The 25,382-nt window shown below is 54.5% G+C and overlaps 1 protein-coding gene across 3 annotated transcripts in view; it reads left to right on the top strand.

Moving 5' to 3' along the window:
- The window catches only part of TSPAN11 (tetraspanin 11), a 72,851-nt gene that overhangs the window by 35,951 nt on the left and 11,518 nt on the right, over positions 1–25,382 (top strand). For all 3 annotated transcript variants that reach the window (XR_006294700.1, XM_043564322.1, XM_043564321.1), the window contains exons 3-6: positions 5,184–5,375; positions 21,001–21,075; positions 21,968–22,072; positions 24,907–25,065. Coding sequence is in view for 2 of the 3 variants with exons in the window: in XM_043564322.1 (XP_043420257.1) it covers positions 5,184–5,375; positions 21,001–21,075; positions 21,968–22,072; positions 24,907–25,065 (531 nt within the window). In the remaining variant the exon portion in view is untranslated. The remainder of the gene's footprint in view (positions 1–5,183; positions 5,376–21,000; positions 21,076–21,967; positions 22,073–24,906; positions 25,066–25,382) is intronic.

Raw genomic sequence — 25,382 nt, 5'->3', positions numbered from 1 at the left:
CACTGGGGGGTGTTGGTCAGGTCATTAATCAAGCTGAGGCCAGATACTGAAGGGCCTTGAGCCCATGCTGGAGTCTGGGCTTGGTGCGCTGGGTGCTAGGGAGCCGGGGGCAGTTTTTTGGCAGGGTCACCTGGGGGATCAGCCCTGGAATCATGACACACTTGCTTCTGGGTTGAGCAGGGGCCAGGAGGCTGATGATACACGGGTGGGGAGGTGGGGAGCCAAAGCCAGGGCGGTGCATGGAGCTGGGTGGGAGAACAGATGGGGACTGGCATACGGCTTCCCTGGGAGGAGAGAGAGGAGTCCATAATGACCTTGGGGGAGGGGGGGTGGATTCTGGTCTGGGTGGGTGGTGGTGCGTTGATAAGACTGCCGAGGGCAGAAAGAGTGGAGAAGGCAGGTGTGGGCTCTACACGGGTGAATGCACATTCAGCTCAAAATCCTGTCCAGTCCAGTGTGGAGCTGGGCACCCAGGAGGCACCCAGCAAACACAGAAATGAACTGCAGGGCCACCCCGTGTGTTTCCTGCCTCCCCGTGCCATAGGCTTCCCTCCCACTGAAGGCAGAAAACTCTACTGCCTGGGGGACCCTTCTCTATTGGGAGCCCCGCAGTCCTGGCCCCTGCTCCGCCCCACCAGCCCTTCCCCCAAATCCCAGGACAGAAACGCTTCAGTAGCCTGGCAAAGATAATCCTGCAATTACTTTTACACTCTCTGCCTGATGTCTGTCAGGGCCCAGCCATGTGCGGTTGCTCAGGCTAATCCTTCTGAGCATGTGATGACCTGAGCAACTTTTTGGCAATGTTTCTTTTCTATAAATGGGAAGTTCCTAAAATTACAAGGCATCGGTGACCTGCCATGCCCCTCCTGGACTGCCGGTGTCCTCATTGGCAAGAAGACTTCACCCTCTGCAGGGTTTTCTAGCTAATCGGCTACAGGCTTTGGTTTTGAAAAATGTAGTTAATATTCCGCAATTTCTGTAAAGAGCCAAATACTGTTGAATCAACTCTATGCAAATAGCTGTTGAAATAGCTCATTGGGATCAGACCTCTCCCTGCCCCCTGAACAGTCCTCTCCGTTCCCCTTCCACTGCTCTTCCTGCTGATCTAGGCAGTCTCCCCAGGGCTTGAGTGAAAGCCATGAGCCACTGGTCCAGAAGCATCTTGCTGGAGGAGTATTGGCAGAAGATTGTCCTCTGGTACTAACGGGGACATTTTACCCACATGGAAGAGACCTCAGAGATATTCTCATCCAGCAGTGCCATTTTACAGATGAAGAAACTGAGGCTTAGCCAAGTGAAGTGTCTGGTACACAGTCACATGGTTAGTCAGGGGCAAAGCCAGGGCTGGAACCTCGGTCTGCTGACCTCCCAATACCCCTCCGGTGACCTCCTCCAACATTTAGCAGCTTTTACTCTTCTGTCCAGATGCAAGATTGTTTTCTCAAGAGCTGACCAAGCCCCATGCAGGAGACGCCCTGGAGGACTTGAAACCCTCTTGTTCCTGATGGCAAATCCCTCTCCGTGTCCCTTGCAGACACTAACTGCTCTACCAGATGTGACACCCCAGGGTGTGGGACGGGGGTTAGTGTCCCCATTGACTCAGAATCACATTCTTATTTCTTCTGGACGTCAGAACGAGTATGAATTTGTTTTCCAGACCTTAATCAGGGGCAGTGGGTCCCTTCAGATGGCTTCCAGGCCCTCCCTTGTGGCTGGAGACCCTGCTGCCACCCTGGCTCACTTGTGGGCTCTCCCTGCTTTGCAAGATTCCAGCCCTTTCTGTGACTGGCAAGAAGAGCTCTAGTAGAGAGCAACCCTCCATTAGTGGGATCAATACTGCTTGTCTCCCATGGCTGCATTTCTTAGAGCCCCCCACTCCTTCTCCTGGCAGCCCCATGGTTTTTTGTTTTGTTTCGTTTCGTTTCGTTTTTTCATAATAGGACTTTAAATCCCTTCGGATTGAAAACTGCTCCTCACCACCCCACCTTCAACCTCAAAGCTTCTACGGAAGCAAACACCCTCACATAGACAGGGGAGAGGATAGGGTTCAAGTCGGGAACAAATGTCAAGAGCTCTCCAGGCAGCTACGCCCAGGGGTGGGGCCCAAAGCTTCCAGGAAGTAGCATATTCAGTGGGATTCAGCACAGCGCCACCTACTGGAGGAGAGGGACAGGACACTCTGACCCTCCATTAAATAGGAAACCTACAAGGTGGTTTTTTCTCCCACCCACCTGGGAACTTAATTAAATATTCATGCCTAGATCCCACTCCCAGAGATTCCATTTGGCCTGGGGTGTGACTTGGGTTTTGTGGAACTCCCAGGTGATTGTGCAGCCAGGCTGAGAAATGCCACCTTATCTGGGTGTGGAGGTGGAGGAGGCCTCAGAGACTGTTCTCACTGGGTCTCATTGCCTGCTACAAGATTAGACATCAGCCCCCAAACCTGACTACATTATTTTACATGGATTACCATTTCTCTGGCCAAAGTGTCCAAAGCTTTTTATCAGATTTTCAGTGGGTTCCGTGTCCCCCAACAGATAAAGTGTCCCTAGTCAAGCCCAAATGTGCCCAGATGTGTGGTCCTAAGTCTGATTCTCAGCCTGTGGGGTTGACAAACTTAATGGATAATGGATAGTGTGTATTTTTCTATAAAGAGACTACACCCATTAAAAGATCAATGCAAAGTGGTCACATTGACTATCTCAGGCTGTTCAGAATCTCTTCCTGGCACTGTCATGTGCCTTTGATTAATAAAAAATGAGAAATGAATTATTACTTAATTAATGCACTGTATATGGTGGGCAAAAGCCTTCAAAATGTGAGATCCACAGGAAAAAGTAATCAAAGGAGTCTTTGGTGATTATAGACTGGGAACCACTAGTCTTTTATAACCCCCTTATTTGAGATATGAAGAAACTCAGGCTCAGAGAGGTTAAGGGACTATCTTTAGGTCACACAGCTAGTTATGCAAAGCTGGGACCCTCACCCAAGCCTTTCAGTCATGCTGTAGGGGGCAGAAAGAATATGTGCAGGATATTTCGCTGGAAACCCTCACTTGACACAACTCCATTGACCCAGACTCAGGAAATTCCTCATTGGTCATGGATGTTGTATGGGCCAAAGATAGCCTACATGCACAGGGAATTTAAAAACCTATTGTAGTCCAGGATTTCATTGAATCTAAGATACCATCAATTGTGAGGTACACCATTGTTTTCTGTACCAGTAAGACAAAGTACTGCCAAGTATAATCATAAGACGCCATTAATCATAAGATGCATCTCAATTGTCGGGTTGTTAAAATGGGGGCGGGTAGGACTGTGCATTGTGGAATTAAAGAAATGGGGCACGTTAGCCTCTCCCATGCCTTTCGGAGTGGCCCCGCTGTGTAATGTTCTTCTACCTGTTTCTCTTACCTCCTGGAGGTGCCAAGGAGGAGAAAATGGCACTTGGAAGGAAACAGATATATTTTAAAAGCGAAGTGAGTAATACAGCAGGGCCCGGCCCAGTCTGTGGAATCTGAGGACAGAATCCCAGACTAGCCTTCAGAAAACCTGGGTTTGAATCTCAGTTCTGAAACCTTCCAGTGGTGTTATCTTGAGTACATTTTTATTCTCTCCTCAATTTCTTCATCTGCAAAACAGAGATCATATGTGCCCCACCCCCACCCTATCCTCACCAAACTATTGCAAAACTTAGAGGGGAAGATGGTCAGCTGAATGGTGTACCTGCCTCCAGCATGGTGATTGCCGAGAACCACCTTTCGTTTGCCCCGCTGTGGCTCCCGAGAATGGACACTGTGAAGTGTCAGGGTGGGTCCTGCAGAGTCGCTCTGGGGCAGATGCCAGCACCTTAAGCACGAGCTTCCATGGACAGAGCCAGTGGGCCTTGTCTAGCTTTTGACACCCCACCCATCTGAGGAAGAGAATGCATTGTTAAATGAGGAAGGGAGACTGAGGGCCAGACAGAAGTCCACCTTCCCAGGAACAGAAAGCAGAGATGGTCAGAGGTCCCAGGGGCCCTGCCCCCCACCAACACCCTAATACCACCCCATCTGGCACCCTGGGGACACACATGCACACACAGGCTTCCACTGAGCATACAGGTCACAGAAAGGGTTGTTCAGCCTCTGTGCAGAAAGAACCCAGTGAGAGAGCCACCTCAGTTTCCCAGGTACCCCTTCCTAGGGAGACATCTGCCTGACCTGCCAGTCAACAGTGTCCTGTCCCTGTACCCTTCTCTGAGCCAGAAGGGAATGGGACAGTTAGCAAAGAAGAAATGTCTCCCAGTCCTCCTGCTGGTCCAGACCAACCCCATTTGTGGAGAATGCATCCATTCAGTGGTGGAGACACCATGCTCAGCCTCCAGTCCAAGGCTCTGAGCTCTCGTCCTGGCCCTGCCCCTAACTGCCCCTAACCAGCGGCAGAGCCTCCGGCAATTGACCTTTCCTCTGTGGGCCCCAGTTTTGTCACCTGTAGATGAGAAGAAATGAGATGAGAAGTCCCAGAGTGCTCCCCCCATGGGCACGTGTAAGCCTGAAATGGGGCACATAGGAAAGTGCCCCCCTGGGAAATGTGCACCAACCCAAGGAGCACTGGGGGAGAAAGGACACAGGGCAGCTGGGAATCAGGAAAGTGAAGGGACCCAGATACATTGCTTGTCCCATAATTGCAGCCATCTCCCCCACATTCACTGGGGACACAATAGGCCCTAGGAAGGGCCTAGGAAGGGTACCTGGGAAATACAACTGAGGTGGCTCTCCCACTGGGTTCTTTCTGCACAGAGGCTGAACAACCCTTTCTGTGATCTGTATTCTCAGCAGAAGCTTGTGTGTGCATGTGTGTCCCCAGGGTGCCGGACGGGGCGGTATTGGGGTGTTGGTGGGGGCAGGGCCCCTGGGACCTCTGACCACAATGTGGTAAGAAGTACAAAATTGGGAGTCAGACTCAGATTCAAAATCTGTTCCTGCACCTGCCTTAGATGTGTGACCATGGACAAGTCTCTGAACCTCTCCGTGCCACAATTTCCTCATCTGTGAAATGGGTAACCAAACTATTGTCTCAGGCTCTTCGAAGGACTCAATGAGATGGTGACTAAAAAGCACCTCAAACGTGGTAGGCTCTCTATCGATGGCAGCTGTGGAGCTCTCGGGGCCGCCTGCCCTGACCTGGGCTTTCCTGCAGGTGGGTGGGGCCGCCGTCATGGCCGTGGGCGTCTGGACCCTGGTGGAGAAGAGTGGCTATCTCAGCGTCCTGGCATCCAGCACCTTCGCTGCTTCCGCCTACATCCTCATCTTCGCAGGGGCCCTTGTCATGGTGACGGGCTTCCTGGGCTTCTGCGCCATCGTCCGGGAGGACAGGAGCTGCCTCTCCACAGTGAGTGCCCAGCCCCCACCCCATCCCCCCATCAGGCTCCTGTGCTGAGAACCCCCTGCCCACGCGGTAGAGGTCCCTGGAATCAGAGAAAGACGGCTGCCCTCGGGTCTGGTGTTGGCGGAAGTCTCCAGGCTCTTAGCACCTACGCCAGTCTCGGTGGCTGCTGCTGCTGCTTCTCCCCTCCCTGCCTTTCCTCCCTCCTCCTCCTCCTTCCAGAGTTCATCATAGGGTGCTTCTCAAAGATACACAGAAATGAAAAGGGTGTGATAGGGCAGCCCCTGTCCCATCACCCAGACTCCACAACTACGTTCTCCTCTTTCATTGGTTTCCTCCCTACTTCCTGCCTCCCCACCCCCCTCGGCACCCAGACACCGTGTCATCTGTAATATTTCACTGCATCCCCCTAGAACTGAAGGATCCTTCTTCAGAAAACATGACAATACCTTTTTCACACCTAAAAACAATTATTAGTCATTCCTTAATATCATGAAATAACCAGACAGTTTAAAATTTCCCCAGTTGACTCAGAAACTGTTTTTGTTTTTTCAGTTTGTTTGAACCAAAACCTAAATTAGGTCCATGTATTAAGATTAAGATTGGGCTGGGGCTCCTGATTGGCTCCATCGGTTAAGCACCTGACTTCGGCTCAGATCATGATCTCACGATTCTCAGGTTTGAGCCCCTCGTCAGGCTCTCTGTTGTCAGCACAGAGCCTGCTTCGGATCCTGTGTCCCCCTCTTTCTCTGCCCCTGCTCTGCTCGCACTTTCTCTCTCACAAAACAATTTTTTAAAAAATTAAGGTCGGGCAGTTTGTCTCTTGGGTCTCTTTCAGTCTCTCAGCAATACCACCTACCTCTCTCTCTCTTTCTCTCTCTCTCTTTCTGTCTTTGCTTAGAAATTATTTGTTGAAGGAACAAGATCATCTTTCCTATGCTTTCTCCCAGTCTGGAATTTCTGATGATATCCTTGTGACGTGTCCTCCGGGCAGTTGAATCTAGAAGCATGATCAGATGTAGGTTTGATTGTTTGGGCAAGAGGATTTCATGGGTGGTGTTGTGGGCAGCACAAGCTCCTTGAAGCCGGGAAGACTGTCCATCCATAGCCGGTTCATCGTGTCAGGAAAAAAAAACCAGGCAGGACTGGCAGGGGCAGAAGCCAGACCCACCCCCTTGCTCCCAAGGACAGTTTGCCAGGGTAGGCTCCCTGGCACCTGGGTGACATCTCCCCACTTTTAATCTCCTGAGGACCAAGCTCAGTGGGAGCAGGGGAGGCTACAGAACACGTGGACTTAGCAGGAAAGGGCCAGAGCCAGAACCAATCTGAGGCTTAGTGAGAAATCAGGTTGAGCCTGAATGGAATCAGGTCGCAGGACGAAGCCTCGAAGGGCTGTGCTCTCCCCACCCTGCTTCCCCATACCCTTGTGCATCCAACCAAGGGAGCAGGAGGCAGTGGAGGGGCCATCCCCTGAAGTCACTCTCACCAGCGGTGACCTACTTTTTCAGCTTTGGATACAAAAGCGCCTGTGCACAGGCTTCACAGGATGGCTCTCCCCTGCCTAGAAAAAGTCTTTAACTCTGCTCTGAGGGACAGCCTGGAGCCAAGGTGCAGGTCACATGGATGGTGGCACACCAGTGGGGTGAAGTCCCACAGGGGACCAGCCACCAGAGCGTGGGCTGTGACGTGAGCCGTCCTTCCAGCAGTGGGACAGGTGCACCATGAGCCAGCCCCACACCTGCCAGCCATCCCTCACGTGGCCTCGCATGAGTCCTCATAAGCCTGCTGGACATCCCTGATCTGATCAGCTTTAGCCGAATGAAGACACGGGACATGACCGAGTGACTGGGCATGTGATGCGGCCCGGGAGGAGGTGCCAGCCCTTATGGGGACCAGTGCAGCTGGGCCCAGAGGAATCCTGATCCCTCCATTCTCAGGGAGTCCACCTTTGCTCTGCTCAGCCCTTTAGGAAGTGGGGCCTTCAGCTGGGCCCCGGGCTTCAGGCTGGGCCCTCTGGCCCGCAGAGGCAGGCTGCTGAGCTGGGTCATCACCGGCTGCCCCTTCCTAACACCAGCTAATCTTGTGGAAGAAACAGGACTCACCTCTCCAGCCCAGGAAGGAAGGCAGAAGCCCTCACTTGGGAACCTTTCTTCTCAGTTGCAGCCATCTGTCTTGGTACCATAGGAGCTCCTAAGACCAGTGGTCCCCTACAGCCCAGGGAGACAGCCCCCTGCATTCCACCCCAGCATGCAGTTATAACACAGATGGGCATGGCTCTTTGAGAGCCACCTCCCTCTGTCCTTACAACAGCCGCCCTGCAAAGTCAAAATGCTCATGAACTTTCTGTGCACCGAGTGCTGTTCTAAACACTGCTGAATTTAGCTCGCTTAATCCTCACGCAGCCCTATGAGGTGTTTACTCTTATGGTGTGCATTTTACAGGTGAGGAAGCTGGGCCACAGAGGGGTTAAACAATTTGCTGGAGACCATCGTGTTAGTGAGAAGCTAGGTCTGGCTCCCGGGCCAGTGCTCCCATTCAGAAGGCATTGTTCACCCCACCATGCAGATGAGCAAGCTGGCCCTGGAGATGTGGAATGAGTAAGGGCTGGAGCTGAACTGGGAAGGCCAGTCTGTTAGAATTGCTGCCAAGAATCCCCATCACAGGGAGGCCAAGCAGGGTGGGAGGCAGAGGCACGGGAAGCAATGTGGGCAGAGGGACACGCCATTCTCCCTACCCATGGACGTCAGCACAGAGCATCTGTCCTGTGAGCTCAGAGATCTGAGTGGGCACAGGAGGGAGCACCCCGTGGGGCCCAGACAGAATACTAGGGCAAGAGACCAGGGGGCGGCAGGAGTGGCCCCTGCTCTCATTATAGTATGGAAATAGTGTGTGTCAGAGGATGCCTCATGTGGAAGGGAACTTGAGGGACATCGGGTGCCTTCCAGAGGTTCTGGTCTAAAGACACTAGACTGGGGAGTATGGGCATTGATGGGGGATACTCAGCTGTATTGACTTCTCTGGAGAGCGGCCCAATCATAAGAGCTTTTGGCATTCTCAAAGACCAAAAGGAAAGCCTAAGGGTCAGTAACTGACAGCATTCTGATCTGTGAGCCACACACCACAGGCCCCTCTTCTTCACTTCTGTCTTAATACCATCCATTAGCCAGGCCTGTCCCACCCTCCAGGCTGAGCCCTTAAGAAAATTGATGTCTTCTAGCCTCCAGTCACAGCCCGCCTGGAGAGGACCAAGCTCCACAGCCAGGGCTGGGCGGGGAAGACGTGGGGACTTCTGGAAGGCCAGGCTTGCCTGTAGGACGGTGCACATCTACCTCTTGGCTTGCCCTTCTGAGCTCCACAGGGTCAACAAGTTAGAGGTTTTCTCATCCCCCTGGGCCTCAAGGCAGGGCTGGGAACACAGGGACTGCTGGACGGGCTGGTGCTAGATGCCCTCCTTCTTCTCAGCCCCACCTTCCGCCCCACCCCCCACCCCTTGCCTGCTCTCACTTTCATCCCAACAGAACTGACACAACACATCTGACCTCTGTGGTCCACCATCCTAACCGGACACATCACCAGCCCAGAAGTCTAGGGGTGTGAGCACAGCACTGTAGCAAACAGCAAACCTCGAAGACTGGAGTCTTCTCTCTTTGCTTTTCCCTGATCCCCCACCCCCACTGAAAGAACCAAAGACGGAACCATCCCAAGGACAGAACACAGGTGAAGCAGTGCTTCTGAGTAACCCACATTCTGGCCTGTCAGCCCCGGAGTTATTGAGCACCTGACTGTTTAACCAAGAAGGTGGCTGAGACATGCAGGAATTTCTCAACCCAGGCCCCCCTTTGGAGGCAAGCGACGTGGTTAAGGCAGTTTCAAAGTGTTCTGTGGTTCCCGGAGGCTCCTTGCTGCTCTCATTTCATTTTTTCGTTTCCTTATCTAACTTCCTTTTGAAATCTTTCATCAGCTAATGGCTGAAGGAGACTCCAAAGGAGAAATGCAGCAAGCCTAGCTCTACACAAAGTGGTCCCCAAAGAGAAAAGGGAAAGACGAAAGACCAGGCATCCGAATGATGTGCGTCCAGCCTGGACCAGGAGGAGGGCAAGGCCAGACATCAAACGCTCCCTGAGAACTTTGCGGGGTGGGTGGTCCAGCTCACACAGTGCCACGTCCTTCCTGGTCCAGGCCCTTCCTCCTGGCACCTCTATAGCCCCCAAAGTCACTTTCCCAAGAAGGCAGCACTTATCAGGGACAGGAATAGCACATCTTTGCGGGCGCTGAAATGCCGACCGGCGTGGTGTGGGAAATCGGTAGAGGGGAAAGAGAATGAGGTTTAAATTATTCACACCAGATCTTCTGTTTCAGTGAAGGCTGCATGAGGGAGCCAGATAATTCAGGCCAGCTCAGCCGAAGGCCGATGGCCGGGACAGATGCTGCCTTGATCAAAAGAAAGGGGTATTTTTAGAGTTTTGAATATGGGCTCTGAAAACTTTTGTATCTTAAGCCACATGAAGATTATGATTTAGCTCAGGCTAAACGGGTCTTTGTGAGGGGCTCTTTTACATTTAGGGGATGGATTAAAGAGTAAGAAGTGCTAGAACCAATTCTTGAAAACGAGGAGACCCCAGATTGCAGTTTGGAGCTGGTTGTCCAGGGCAGTAAGGTCTAGAATTAAGGACTGGTTCAAAAGCAAGTTGTAGCGCTGCCTGCCCAACTTACTTTGGGACTCGGGGAAGTCACTCGGCCACCCCTGGCCACTCCTATCCCTGTCTTTATCTGGGGGTAAGGTATGTAGAGAATGAGAGAGCATTCTGAGGCTTAGGAAATAAGTCACCACATTATGTAAAGATCATAAAATGTGGCTATAATTATCGTTTACATCACCATCACCATGACCAAGCTCCTTTGAGAAGGAATCTAAATAAATGGAGTTATTCTTAGGGCCATGACTCCCAGGGTCCCTACAACTTCTTCCTCGATAGAAGCTGGGAATGGAGGAAGGACCCCAGTTCCCTGGTGGGGGTGGTGGGCAGAGCCCGGGTGGGGGTTGGGATGTTGACTGTGTGTTCCCATTGCCCATTTCTCAGCCTCCCATTACCTTCATGTTCATCAGCCGCCCAGCCAGAATGGTCATAGCCTCATCCGTTTGGTAACACTTTGACCTTTGGGTCAGCTGCCCAAATGCTTCAAAAGAATGGATCTTGCAGCCAGGGCTTTGAGAACCCCAGCTCCTCTCGATCAGAACAAGAGAGCCTTTCCTGGTCCTGTATGGTCTGGTGCAGTGGAGGCAGGAAATGGACAAGAGGACTCTTGCCAAGGCTCTTCAGGAAGTCAGGAGTCTGCTTTGAGGCAAGAGGGCTGCTCAGGAGACCCATACAGTCAGCCTGGACCCTGCCTCTCCCAGCTGGGTCCTGCTGGGGTCATTCGGGAAAGGCCTGTTGTATGCTGGACAGCCACAGCTGCCTGGTGGAGCATGGCCCCTCTTCCCCTCAAGACCTCAGCAAGTCTTTCCCATCAGCTTCCTTCTCAATGGCCTTACTTAGTTCAGGGGCTATGCAGGAGGGACTGCCAGGTGCCTTAGACATGAGCCCTCCACCCATCTCCTTAGCCAAAGAGAGAGATAGACTTGCCTAAGGTCACGTAGCCAGGAACTGGCAAAGCCCAGTCAACACCCAAGTCTTGATCCAGGGCCCTGTTTACTGTCCCAGGCCAGCCTTGCACAGCACCCCCCCCCCCTTTGGATGCTTCCAACACAGGAAATGGGCACTTGCCTTTCTTGTGCTCCAGGACCTATGGTTTGCATTCCAGGTGAAAAGGGAAGCATTTTGAGATCTGGGGTCAGTTACCCGGCTGCTGTCACTTGATCCACTCAGAAGTGAAGGTCAAGCTTCAAGGTGCAGGCAGTATGGTAGAAAGCAGCTCTGTTAGTGCACGAAAGAAAATTTTTTGGCCTATTTGGAGAAAGTTCAACTCAGTTATGTGCGGGTAGATTGTCACCCCGTAGTGGGGGCTCTCTGTGTCCCCACCCCCAGCTGTGGCCCGAGCAAGGCTCAGAGCTCAGAGAGAGAGAGTGTGTATACCGTGCACGTGTGCGTGCATGCTTACATGTCTGTGTGTTTCTGTTGCAGGAGGACAGGAGATGGTTGCTAAACAGCATCTGTTTGCATCCCAAATCCAAGAGCTTAGCTCAGGATCACTGCCTCTTTGTCATTCGGTTCCTGCTTCCTTTCCTTAGCAGATTCTGAGTTTAGCCACATAACAGAAGGAGACATGCTAGATAGTCCCTCTCACCTAAGGAGGCATGGTCCGTGTGTGCCCTGATGACTGTGGGCATGGGTGATCTGAACCCCAGATAGCCCTTCCCAACTTATTTGGAAGGCTGTGCCTCCATGCAGCTGTTTCTACCTTCCCAGTGACCTTTCCCTCCCACTGGTGTTAAATTGAATCTTATTCCACAAGCACACACCCAGTAAGGGGCCTAGAAGTGGGCTGGCAGCTGAGGAAAACTGATCCCAAGTGGATGGTCTCCTCCTCCCGAGGCCCCACCCAGGGAGCTGCTGAGGCTGTTGTGGGCCGTCGGTACTGTCCTGTTCTGATGAGGTTCGTTCCCTGACCCCCCCCCCCCCCGCCAGGAGCCACCCGCTTCCCACCGATGAGGTGAGCTTTCTGAGCCACACCCCGTTCCCATCTTGGAGTAGTGGCATGCCTCGGAGTCGCAGCCACCTGTGTCCCTGGGATGGGGATGGGAGTGGTGGCTGGATGGCTGCCTGGACATGCTCCTCCTGGGAAGTCCCCCCCTCCACGGTGACAGTCAGTGCCCTTCTCCATCCCCCCACACATCACACTGAGGTTTTGGGGGAGTTTACAATCCATTGAAAAATAAGGCCCAGGAGGCAGATGGCAGTGAAAGGTCCTCTCCACGGCTAATGAAGGTGATTGGAGCATGTGGCTTTATAGCTGCAGCTGGAAGCTGTAGCAGCCCTTTAGCTGTGGTTGAGATCGGGGTACACGCCTTTCTAAGAACTGCCTCACTGTACTTGCCACATGGTGGAGAGCAGAGAATGTGGCATCCTGAGGACAGGCTGGCCCCGAGGTGAAGGAGGAAGGCCCCCTCAGCAGATAGGACAGGCAGTGAGTAAGGAGAAGAGCCAGGGTGTCCCTCTAGCTGTCCCTGCAAGGAAGCAGGAGGCCAGGACAGAGGAGGCAAGGTCCCAACACTGCACAGACTGATGAAACTGGGCAAGACATTTTTCCCATCCAAGCCCTACACTTTATGCAGAAGGACCAGAAAGGGTGAGTGATTCGCCCAGGGTTACACAGCATCTTGTCACAGAGGCACACTGGACCCAGACTCCCAGGCCAGGGCACCTTGTGTAACACCCCTTTTCTCTGACCAGCACCATTCTGGGCTCAAGATGCACCTTTCTCAGGCTGCAGTGGATTTAAATGATCACCGCCTACCTGTAGCAGCAACTTTCTAGATGGAACAGGTTTTACAGCCACTTAATTCCCTCCACCTCCTCCCTGCAGTTTCCTGCAACTCATTCTCCATGTGCCATCGATGGGGCTGCCATCAACCTCAACAAGCATTTCTAGCACATTCCCAGAATTTTTGCCGGGCACAAGGCAGCATAAGAAGGGAAGACATGATTGGGCCTGCAGCCCAGTCCTTGGCTTGGAGTCTAGTGAGGAACACAAGACACCTGTATCAAAAGACCGAGAACCCTGTGGGTGGTTTCAATTCCTGTTTCCATCTGGTCAGAGCCTCTGACCTCTCTGAGCCCCAGGACTTTTCCTAACATCCAGGCTTGGTAGGGATTTCTCCTGCTCAGCCTTCCCTTCTTCCCCATTGCCAGCCCTGTCCTCGAATTACCACCGCTGGGAACCCCGTCCCCAGTTGCCTCCTTGGTTCTACCCTGGCCCCATGCACTATCTTATTTGCCTGCGGGCTGCACCACATTTCTCCCACAGCCTGGGAGAAGACACCAACAGGGATATCTAGGTCCTTCCGAGGGACAGCAGCAGTCGGCCATTTCCCCCATGCCCAAATCCCTCAGGCATCCCTAGGCTGTGGCCTCTGAGAGGAGTCTGGCCCTCCTTCTGGCAGCCAGCAGGCCAGGCCCCTGCCCCTCTGGATCCTGCTGTCTTAGCCCATCGGCCTGAATTCCTAGCAGCCCTAGCTTGAAATCCAGTGGACTCCTGTCTTTGGCTCATAGCTATAGGTTCTATTCCCCTCCTGACCCCACCCCCACCCACAATGTGATCTTTGGACCCCAGCACTTTGGCTTGGACTTTGGACAGCCTCAGCTGCATTCTCTTGATGTGTCCCTTGAATGCCTCCTGCCTCCCCAGGCCCCACTGTCCTCAACTCTCCCATCACTGATTCGACCAGCTTTCACTACCCCAGCCCTGGTCCACTCCTCCGCTCCCAGTCCCCTGGGCCAGAACTGAACATTAACTTCCGACTTCAGTCAGAACACATACTAGCATCCTCTGCACGGCCTAGGCGGAGTGCCAGCTGGCCGGGGCTGTGAGGCCTGGGCTGGGGCTCCCCGGGGTAGAGGTCACCTTCATCCTTCCAACAGTGACATCTTGTTACAGGAATAACTTGAGGCTCTCAAGCCCACATCCTCTCTTCTCTGCAATAACAGTCCGGCAGCTGCACCTCTGAGTCCTGACCGCCTCCAGCCACTGGTTAATTGCCAGAAAATAATGCACCCTGAGGTCATTGCCGCTTAAACAGCCTCAGCTGTTGGCAGCTCCCTGACCCTCCCACAGCATGCTGCTGTAACCCTCTCATACACGGCCAAGCTAGGACCTCAGGCTGCATTCTTCTCCCTGCAATTTTTTTTTTTTTTTTTTTTTTTTTTTTAGTTTTAGGGAGAGAGAGAATCCCAAGCAGGCTCCACACTCAGCACAGAGCCCAACACGGCTCACTCCCATGACCCTGGGATCATGACCCGAGCTGAAATCAAGCTCAGACACTCAAGTGACTGAGCCACCCAGGTGCTCCTCTCCCTGCAACTTAATGTTGGTAGCATCTTGAGTCTCCTCTCCTCTTCTGCCACACTGCTCTGAGAAGGGGCTGGTGCCTAGACTCCCACCCCTCACCCCAGCCCATTCTCACCTTCCTAGGCACCAAGCCTTCTCAGTTTTCCATCTCTGGCTTAGTCTCCATCTCTGATTATGCAGAATAGCAGAGGGGGTAGTGGAGGAGAGCTTCAGCGAGGTTCCCTCCTTTGTGGCAGAATCAGCCCAGTGAGGAATTCCGGAAGTCCAATCATAGAAAGTTCTTAAAACGTACTTCAAGGAAGGCACCAGCCAGAGCTGAGTTACCTGGGCTCATCATGTACCAGTGAATCTGCCTCAGAAACTTTATTTGGAGCTCAGCTTGCCCCCATGCAGTATTAGCCCATCTGAAGATGCAATTTCTAATTAATCCCCTTAATGTCACAATGAGATATATTTCCGCAAAGCTCCTGCAGAACCTCTCATTAAAGAAAGTATTGGTTTGGTTCAGAGAGTACTGTGCTGTTCCAGCTTTGCTTTTGGATCTATAGTTCTAGAAAATGTCCAACTTCAGTTCTAGTTCAAACTGTACCATTAAAGAATTAAAGAAAAAAAAAACTTTGGTAGATGGTACAGAGGGAAGATGAATGTTTGGGTCCCGTTCTTTGTTACCAAACTGGTTTCTTGTACATTTAGGGTTCACTTTGGCATATTTCGAAGTGGCATAGTTCTTCTGGGGAGCTCTGGGGATAGAGGCTATAAGAACTTTTTTTTAGAAGTCTCATTCCTGGTTTCTATCAGACCAAGACTAAGTAGTTGCTTCTGGAAGGACTGGGGGCAGCCCTGAGTACAGGGGCCAGCCAGTCACAAAAACCAAAGTGGGGCTGGAGGTCAGGGAGGAGTTAGGGCAGGGTGGGTCCAATTCACACCAAGGTTCCCAGGGACTGTGAAGACAGAACAAGATACAGGTCAGAGCAGGAGGGCAAACAAGGATCAAAGGACACACAGTCCTGGGGAGCAGGACGATCATGTGACCCTGGAGTCTGACAGAGGTTCAGAAAGAAGGATGTTGGCAATGAGGTCACGGTCAGGAACTTCTGGCACACAGAGGGCTTTGGGGAGACCTCCCCTAAGCTGCGATTTGATGGCTAACAGCTGTGCAACACAGACACAGTCCGGACAGCGAGTCCCAGGCAGGGGCACAGAGGGCAAAGGCGGGGAGGCTTGAGGCTTCGCTTGTGTGTAGGGCCCTGCACACACACACACACACACACACACACAGGGAGTGCTGCACAGCTGTGCAGACTCTAGGATCTGATGAGGCTAGGATCCCCCTAACCACAGCCACCCCAAGTGCTCTCAGGGAGCCCACCCACCCAGCCATCTGCTCTGTAGTGGGCACGACAGCACCCAGCAAGTAAGTGCACAGAGTTATGCCGCTGGAATCCCTGAGTTTGGTTTCTGGACTCAGCTGGACTCAGCCATGCTCTTGCCATGTGACCACAAACGGCTTCACCTCTCCATGCATGTGCCTCATGGTTACGACGAGGCTAACGTCGGTGCTCACACGGCAACATGATGAGTAATGCTATGCTCATCTCCGAGGGTGGTTGGGAGCTGTCATGAGACGTGCTCACCAGAGGGGCCGGCACCTGGGGAGAGCTGGCAAACCTTGGCCATTACTGTCATGGAGCGCCCACTGCACTGTGGGCTGTGAGTGAGGCACTGATTCTGCCAAGGAGGGGTTAATTTCTCCCCCCCCACCCCCTTTTTTGTGGAAGGGCTATTTTACCACTATTCTCACTATAGGAAAACTACATTTTTACCGCTGTTGAGAAGCAAGCTAGGCATACCTCTTCAGCTGTAGTCCAGGAATTCTGGCAGCCCATTCATGAGAGTAGTGGGCTCTGTTGGTAGAGAATGGGCCCTACACAGCACAGGGCCCAGGAAATCTTGGCTTTCATTCAAATAGGACAGTTTTCATGTTTCCTACAGGCAAGGGCAACACATCCCTCCTTAGCCCAGGGGAGCCTGGGCAAGCCAGTAGGTACCTAGCAGCTTCAGGAAACAGTGCTATCAAGAACCAAGAAATTCACTGACTACCCCAGGGTGCACCTGGGCCCATCACATCCCTATAATAGCTGCTGGTCCCAAGCACTGTTGGCTTCACTGATCCTCCCTAGAGTCGGGGTGAGCAGCTTCCTGCCACAAAGTGCCCTCAGAGGCAGGTACACAGTAACCGCCTCACATGTTTCTGTCTGGGTTCAATTTCAGGCTTCTCAGGAACTAGACCACCTTCCTCAGATCTTCTTTTTCACATCTCCCATAGTGAATAGGGGAAATCCTATGCAAGTCAAGTCCCAGCAGCGGCCTCAGAATCTGAAGTTAAATGTGCAAATCAGTTCCTCAACCTTGGCACTAGTGACATTTTAGCCCGGATCATCCTTTGCCAGGTGGCCTGACTTGGGCACTGTAGGACGTTCAGCAGCATCTTTGGCCTCTACCCACTAGCTGCCAGTAGCATTCCTTACCCCAGTGGTGACAATAAAAAACAGTCTCCAGACACTGCCAAATGTCCCCTCGGGGAAAAACCATGCTAGATTGGGAACCAGTGGTATAAATTAAACCACAGTAATAATTCCATACCACCCACACATCAGAACAAGATTAAACTCCTGCCCCCAAGCCTGGGGCTGCCAGCTTCAGCCAGTTCCCTTCAACTCACGGCATGCGTATTAAGATGTGCACTCACAGGTCTTCATCTGGGATGTTTACTGAGCATGCCTCTAGACCCAACACCGTACCAGGCACTGAGGCCAGAAGAACCTGAGATGTGGTCCCTGTTCCTCAGAAACTCACATTCTGGGGAGACGGGGTCACAACATCTGAGGCAATGATAACCTCCACAGAGCAGTAGGTACGGATACGTCACTCAGCCAGCCCGTGAGGAAGAGTGTGGCAGACAGAGGGGAGGGCACAGGGGCAGCTCTGAGTCTAGTCGAGGAGAAGGAGCTGCGCTGAAAGTTGTGTCAGAAGGTGGAGGCAGGTGCAGCACTGTAGGCACGTGGATGGGGGCGCTTGGCACCCACTGCGGACCCAGGGAGGGTTTCGTGGAGGCCATGACCGAGCCCGGTGATAGAGGGACAGGCAGGGGAACACTGAGGGCAGATACATGGAGGCTGGAAGGCTTGGGCGGTGTTTAGGGAACCGTGTGCAGGAACAGAAGGAGTGCTTTGCAGATTGGCGGCCAGCTAGCCTGTGCCGTAGGAGTACTGGAATGATTTGGCTGGACATCAGGAAGGCTTGGTAAAGAAAAAGGTGGAGCAGCAGAGGCAAGGCACTTGTGTCACGTGGCAGCCCCCCACCAGCCTGGCCCCACTGCCCAGAGGCAGGGCTGCCAGGCCCCTTGGTGCAGGGGGATCCCAGCGAGCACAACCTTTTGCCTGCTTCCCCGGGGACTGTCGCACTGGAGCTGTGATTCAGGGCCACCCCCGCCCAGGTGAGTCACATACCTACAGCCCTCCTGCCACCGAAGCTGCACCCATGCCCACTGAGCACCCAGCCGGTCCACTCCCTGGCACTCCACGTCGGTCCCCCAAAACCCCCGCCTGGCCCTCACTTCCCTCCCAAGAGCCTCTGAACAGCTGGAGGCAGCACTCTCCCCGCTCCTGACAACTCCGTCAGGTTGGGGAGCCTGTCTGATGCCTCCAAACCGTTTTGAGGGGCTGGCATGTACTAATTTAGGCTGCCATTACATCAGGGATGTGGTTCAGTTTCTCTCCCTTCCCATCAACCCTCCTCCCAGCCCAGTGTCAATAGCAACGGCGGCAGTGACGTCCTGGGGGAGCAGCACGACACTGCCAAGTCTTCATGACTAGCAGCCCGCGTGACTCTCGGCTGACAGCCCCTGGTGATCGGTGATGGGTGATCAGCAATCGGGAGAAGAGCCTCTCCCGCCCCCCCAGAGGGAAGGTGCCAAGACACCGAGATGCTGCCCCCCTAGCCGCCAGGGGCCCGCATCCTCCCGTTCAGTCACGGGCTCCCTCACGTCTTCCGGCCACACCACAGAAGGCACATGGGGCACACCTAGGGAGCCTGGGAGCATCCAGCCGGCAGTCACTGCATGCAGGGTCCTGTGTGGCAGGAGGAGAGTCGGCCTCAGGGTAACAGGGTCAGGGGGAGCAGAGGGCAGTTTGAGGCGAGCAGGATGGGCGGCCGAGTCAGGATGTCCACAAAGCTGCTGGGGGCTGTCAGAGGGACTGGCCCAGGCCACTGCGCCTGCAGCTGGCTGACAAGCCTGGCTCACCTCATGCTGTCACACACCGGCTCCGGGAGCAGGAAGCAGCTCAGACGACCGTGAAGTGGAATCCCCTCCCTTTGGGTCCTTTCAGCCCCTCGGGATAGGCAGGACTGCTGTGATGCCATTAGGCCCACCCATAGGCTCAGTCCCACAGGCACAGCCACTGCATATGGCCCCGGATGCCTGAGGAAGGTCAGAATTCAGCCACATGTTCTCATGGGAGCACATTTTTGTAACTCACACCAGGCTACCCATCCAGAGCCTGGAAGTGGCAGAGCCCAACCCAAACCTGAGTCAGCTGACTTCCGCCACCATTCTTCAGGTTTCCAGGCCCTATATCTCAGAGGCTCAGCAAGCAGAGGGCCCATCCACAGACCCCTTGCCAGCCTCCTGCCTCACCTGGATACCATCCCACACCCTCCCTAGTCCCAGGCACACGGAACACTCCAGACCCCTCCCCGTGGCATAAAAAGTCAATGAGGCCCAGGGAGTGTGCCATCGTGGGATCTGCAACTCCCTTCCCCACTTCTAGACCTGATCTGGGTGCCCAGGAGCTCACAGACAGCCTGAGTCTCCATTCAGAGCCTGCACAGGGTGACGAGGCTACTGTGTCCCCCACACGCCACCACACCCAGCCTTCTGTGCATCCTCATCCAGGGATGGCCAGGGGATGCCTGATCCTGGCCGTGCATGGACTGAGCTTGGACATGCAGGCCAGAGGCCTTTCCTTGTATGGCATTGAGCCCGGGGTACGTGGGGAAGGGCAAACCAGGAACCTCCATTTGTACTCTTGCCTTGGGCCCCACAGATGATAAGGGCAGCCACCATGATTCAGAGACAGGAAAGCTTCCCTCATTCCTGATGGTGGGCAGCTCTGAGCCTGGCAGACCGTGGGCTCAATAAGATGGCCGTGGGGTAGGTGCACAGTTCATGTAACTCAAAAGGAAGCCCTGTCCTCGGATGGAATGTTCTTCATGATCTTCATGAAAAGGAATACCTTCTCCTCCCCCTGTGTTTAAGTCCTGCCCATGCCAGGCCCCATGCTGGGCTCTGGGAGGTAGTCAGGCAAGGCCTCAGGGACTCACGTCGCCTCTGAGCTGGCCCTATGGCCCCTGCCCTGCTCCTTTTTCCCATTCCCATGCCCTCCTGCTGTATCCCTACCCCTGCTGAAGAGCCCTGGAATTTCAGAGTTCAGGCACAGGCTGAATATTCCCTGGAATCCAGTGATTTGAATGACTATGGCCAGGCAGATGGGCGGTACCTGGGGGGGGGTGGGGGGGAGACAAACACCAACCACTGCTCATGGGGAGGGGGGCTAGGCTTCTCCAGAGGGGGCTAATTTCAGGCAGCAGCACCCCACTGCTTTGCCTCCTCTCCCCACTCCCTCCTTCCCTCTTCCCTGCCTAGAGCCTGCTTCCTCTCCACCACCACCCCCACCCCTGCCATGCCCTCCTAGCCACGTGGGTCTGACATACATTTTTGACCTGTGGGCCCCCACAAGAACACACCAGGATGGAGCAGTGTCCTGGAGCCTCCTGACTAAAACTAGGAGGGAGGTCACGGCAGAGAGAGCACAGCCAGGAACGCAGCCGGCAGGCTGTGAAGCGTGCAGAGCGGCCCCGAGTCTGGAGGAGGCCAGGCCGTAGTTGTGTCAGGAATTTAGAAACCCCTGCAGGGCCGTGAAGGCCTGGAAAACACACCGATGCCTTTCACAGGGCACTGCCTTTGCTATTTCCTGAGCCTTGGTCGCTGCCCAGCCACCCCTACACTCCCAGGCTCTTCAGCTCTCTCCACTCCCAGAACTCGGACACCCCACGCCCTCTGCACTCTCCAGGCTTCACACAGGGCTCTCCCCTCTGCCTGGCACATGCTTCCTGCCTTCTCCACCTGGTAGCTCATCCTTCAAAGACTCGTGTGTCCCCTCCTCCAGGAAGCCTTCTCTGACTGCCCTCCCCCCCACCTAGGTCTTGCCCCATAGTAACATTTGTAACACAGCATTGTAATCACTTACCTATCCCCCCACCACCAATAACTCTGAGGGCGGTAACCGTCTGACTTACGATACCTGGCATGTAGCAGGTATTTAATAAGTATCGGACTGACAGAAGCCCAGTGGGTGAGGGGGTGAGTGGGGAACTCCGTGCCAGCAGCTGGGAGAGGTGAGCATGCCCAGAGCTGCCGGGAAGAGGGGGAAGATGGTATGGGTGGGTGATGGGGTCCTGGCAGGTCGCCCTGCCTCCCCTACTGCTTTGGGAAGACTTGTCCCGGAGCACTGTGTGCCTACCCAGGCCTGATCCCCGTGGTGACCACCTTCCTCCTTGCTCCTAGTACTTCTGCCTGTTGCTGGTGATCTTCCTCGTGGAGCTGGTGGCAGGGGTCCTGGCCCACATGTACTACCAGAGGGTGAGTAGACCCTCTTCCTGCGTTCCCCATCGGTGCCCCCTGTTGCCCTGGAGGCAACAATGTGGGGCGGGGTGCAGAGGTATGGGGGAGCTAAAGCTCGGCAGTGACACAGAGGGCGGTCTCATGTCCCTGGCCCCAACAATCCTCAGTATACCTGGGTCCTACTTCTTGTCTGGCTTCCAGCAATTCTCTGTCCTATCTGTTGATGCTAACTTATTTGGCATGGGGGCTGGGGAGTGGGAATGCCCCGTGGGAGGTGGGGTGGTCTCTCTCCCCTCCTAAGCAGAGATAGAGGATGAACCTAGCAGGTGGGCATCCAAGGAGAAAGGCTGGGGCCGGGGCTACCTGCCAGACTATGAAGACAGCACCGGGCCTTGCCTGCCTGCAGCAGACAAGGATGAAGTAGCCGGTCGGGTCTCCTCCCACTGGCTGCTGTGAACCAGGGGTTTGAGGTCATGACCAGGGTGAGACAGATGCCTGCACTGGTTGTTTTAAGGCAGCACCGTACAACTGATGGGTGCCCATAGGATAACAACTGTAAATATTGTGAATGTCACCTCATAATCAAAATGAGAAAAAGATATTTATTTAAAAGCACCCGCTGTGCCCAGCCTCATTGCCCTCCCACCAGCTTTGAGCCATCCCCTCCCCGGCCTGCCTCTCAGTTCTGTCCATCACCTGCCTGGCCCCAGCTTTTACAACACCTCTCCACAAACTCTGTGTTCTGAGCGGTCTCCTACGACGCTCCCATTACGCTGGGGAACCTCTGCCCTCACACCATTCCAAGTCCGTGGTGCTCGAGGCTAGCTGGCCTGGCTTTGGAGCGGGCCTGGAGTACGAGGCCAGGGTGAGTGGTTCTGCTGATGCCACCTTCCCTCTCCACTCTCTCCAGCTCAGTGATGAACTGAAACAGCACTTGACCCGGACGCTGGCTGAGAACTACAGGCAGCCGGGAGCCGCGGACATCACAACCTCAGTAGACCGTCTCCAGCAGGATGTAAGCACCCGCCCCCTGGGCTTGAAGGCCAAGCAGATTCAAATTCCGACTCTGTCCCTTCCTGTCTGTGTAACCCAGGACAGGTTACTTACCTTCTCTGAGCTTCATTTGCCTCCAAAACGAAGCCTCACTGCGCGTGTTGATCATTCAGTACCATTGCGTATGCGGAAGTCCCCACCACCATGAAAAGGGCAAGTTGAATCCTGGCCCTTTCCTTCTTCCTCCTGTGCCCTGCCCCCACCACGGACCCCTTGACTGCCTCCTCCAGGTCCCACCCCTAGGGCCCTTGCGGGCAGGAAGCTGGCTGCCTCAGGAGAAGAACTTCTCTCCTGGCCAGGATCTGGGCTCCTTCCATCAGCAGGGCTGTCTTCTTCCTCCTCTGGGGGCTGACAGCTGAGGTCCCGTATGAGTGAACTGTAACAGGCAGAGCTATTTCAGCCAGACTGCTGCAAGAACTTCCCAGTTGTGAGCCGTGGGGCGGAACGCTGGGGGACAGAAAGGTGGTCCCTCCAAGAAGAGGCTCAGCAGACCCCTTCAGTGAGGCCCGTGGTCCTGCCAGAAGTAGGGAAGGGACAAATGGCCCCCAGACCTGCTTTGTGCAGTATGGTAGCCACTAGCCATGTGCAGCTAGTTAAATTTACATTACAAAATTCAGTTCCTCAGTCACTAGCCACATTCCAGTGCCCAATAGCCATAGATGCCACCGAATTGCACAGGACAGATATAAAGCATTTCCATCATTGCAGAAAGTTCTGTCGAACAGTGTGACTCCAGGATCCTGATGGTTTCACGTCTGAAAATTTGAGGAAACTCTACCGGCCCACTCTGGTCCCCCTTCTCCCTGCCACCTTAGCCTGTGGTCTCTGCTCTATCCTGTATCTACAGACCCCACCCTCGGCCTGAGGCCTTGGTCTTTCTGCCAGGAATACCAGGCCAGTGAGTGGAGTAGAGGTTAGCATCTTAGCTCAGCTGGGGAGGCACCTTCTCCGTCTCCCCAAGACTGGCTTGGATCCCAGTAGGCTCTGTGCAGAGGGGTCTCTTGTGCTCTGCGATAGTGGCTGAGGGCACTCATGTACACATAGGTACACACATCCACACCCACACACTTAGCCCACACATACCCTGCTGGTCAGCCCAAAGCTCAGTCTGCATTTTTAGGGCCTCCCACATGAAGCACTGAGCCTGAATCCCTGCCCTCGGGGCCTTAGTTGGGGAGCCCAACACATGCAGTCAGTGCTAGGCTGGGAGGACCCTCTGAGTGGAGAACAGAGCTGGGAAGGCCAAGGGGGGAAGCAGGAAGGAGGCCCTGGGTTTGCCTAGTTAGAAAGGATGGGAGGGGGGCAGTCAGAGAGTAGGGAACAGCATGAGAAAGGGCACAGCTGGGAGCCACTATCTGTCACTGCCCCAGGCCTCCTCCATGGGCACCTGAGCATGTGGGCACGACCTCACACATGCCAGCAACAGTTAGAACCAGAGGGCCACGAGGGAGCCTGGGCCCAGGCCCGCATCCTAGGCGTGAGGAAGCAGCCCTGAGAAGGCAGTGGCTTCAGGCCAAGGCCAGCATCTGGGCTGCGGGCTGCACCCCAGTATGTAAATGACACCCACATGCCTGCATTCACAAAACGATCTTAGCATAGAGGGTGTCACTAACTGCTCCCCCCTGCAGGGCTCGCTTCTCAGGGCTTCACAGAATTGCCTCTTGCCGTCTTCACACAGAGCGGTGTGGAGGGGCTTCCTGAGCCCCATTTACACATGATGAAAATGAAGCCCAGAGAGGCTAGGTAACCTGCCCGGGGACACACCGCAGTATAATCCCACATGACACCTAGCACACACTGTGCTGTTCCTGGCTCCATGTGCTGTTCTGTTCTGCCTGCCTCCTGCCTCCTCCTCTTCCTTGTGGGACCTTTCCACTAGCCCCTTCCTCCACAGCTCCCAATGTCTCCCCTAAGCTGTAGTCACTGAGAAGCTTCAGAAAACCAGGAACCATATTACTCATGTGTGAGCCCAGTGCTAGCTTCACTCCTGGCACATAGTAGGTGCCTATCAAACACCTGTTAACTGTACTGAACGTACCTCCCACCCGGCCTGCACCTCCACACACCAGAGACAGTCTCAAAACAGCTGCCTGTGTGGCTCACACGGGGACTTGGATTCTCAGTCCCTCAACTCAAGGGCAAGAGAGAACCAGTGTCCTGTTGTGTCTGCATCACTGGAGACCTGGGTTGGTGCTTTCCTGCTCTGGAGTGGCACAGATGACCCAGGTCTTACCCAGCGCCAACTCCACCCCCTGGTCAACACTGATCTGCCCACACTGTGGCTCTGGGATACTCTCTGTGTCCCTCCCTACAGGTCTGTGGACTCGAGGCTTCAGGGTCTGAATGAGGGTCCAGGAACCTCTGGCAAGGCTGGGTCCCTGTTCCTGAGGTCCTGCCTCTCTGGGTGACCAGGAAAACACCCCCGTGTGGTGTGAGCTCTCCTGGGGTATATAGCCCCACTCTCTCGGGGACCCACCTCCATCTATCTCCCCACCCATCTTCTCAGAGACTCTCCCTGCTGTCAGGATGCCCAGCGTAATCTCCTTAAAGGACTTGCATGGATAGAAGGTAGCCATAAGGTGTCTTGCAGCCAGCTTCTGCACCTTCCTGGAGAGAAGGGCCCCCAAAAGCCCAGCTCCCTGCTCAAAACAGGCAAAGGGGAAAATTCGCAGGGAGAACAAATCCCTATTTGTGCTTGAGTTAGTATTTGAATAACGAGTCCTGCAGCCCTGACACGGAGGGACCAGAGGAGCCTCCTGCCAGGTCTTCACCTCCAGCCTCCTTCTGTCTCTCTAGTTCAAGTGCTGTGGAAGTAACAGCTCCGCCGACTGGCAGCACAGCGCATACATCCTGTCTCAGGAGGCCGAGGGCCGCCGGGTGCCGGACAGCTGCTGCAAGACGGTGGTGGCCCGCTGTGGGCAGCGGGCCCATCCCTCCAACATCTACAAGGTGGAGGTGAGCGCCCAAGCTCCAGCTGAGGCATGCAGAGCACACCCCACCCCACCCCACCCCACCCCAAATGGGGGGCTCGGGCAGAGGGGCGGGGAGAAGCAGAACACGCTTTCTCATTGGCCATGAGACCGCACAGGGCTGTCACTGGTCTCCACGAAGCAGCTTGGTTGGGGACAAGCAGGGAGGTTCTGAGACATCATGGCATGCCCCTGAATCACCCGAGAAGCCGGTGGGCAGTTGAAAGGCTGGAGCAGGCCCATTAAACCTCTGGCCTGCCCTCAGCGGAGTGGATGCAGCACCGGCCAGCCCTTCCCTCCGCA

The sequence above is a fragment of the Prionailurus bengalensis genome, chromosome B4 (genome assembly GCF_016509475.1).
Source record: "Prionailurus bengalensis isolate Pbe53 chromosome B4, Fcat_Pben_1.1_paternal_pri, whole genome shotgun sequence".
Classification (NCBI taxonomy): Eukaryota; Metazoa; Chordata; class Mammalia; order Carnivora; family Felidae; genus Prionailurus; species Prionailurus bengalensis.
Note: the sequence above shows the minus strand (reverse complement) of the source record. Positions and strands in the feature narration are given on the sequence as shown.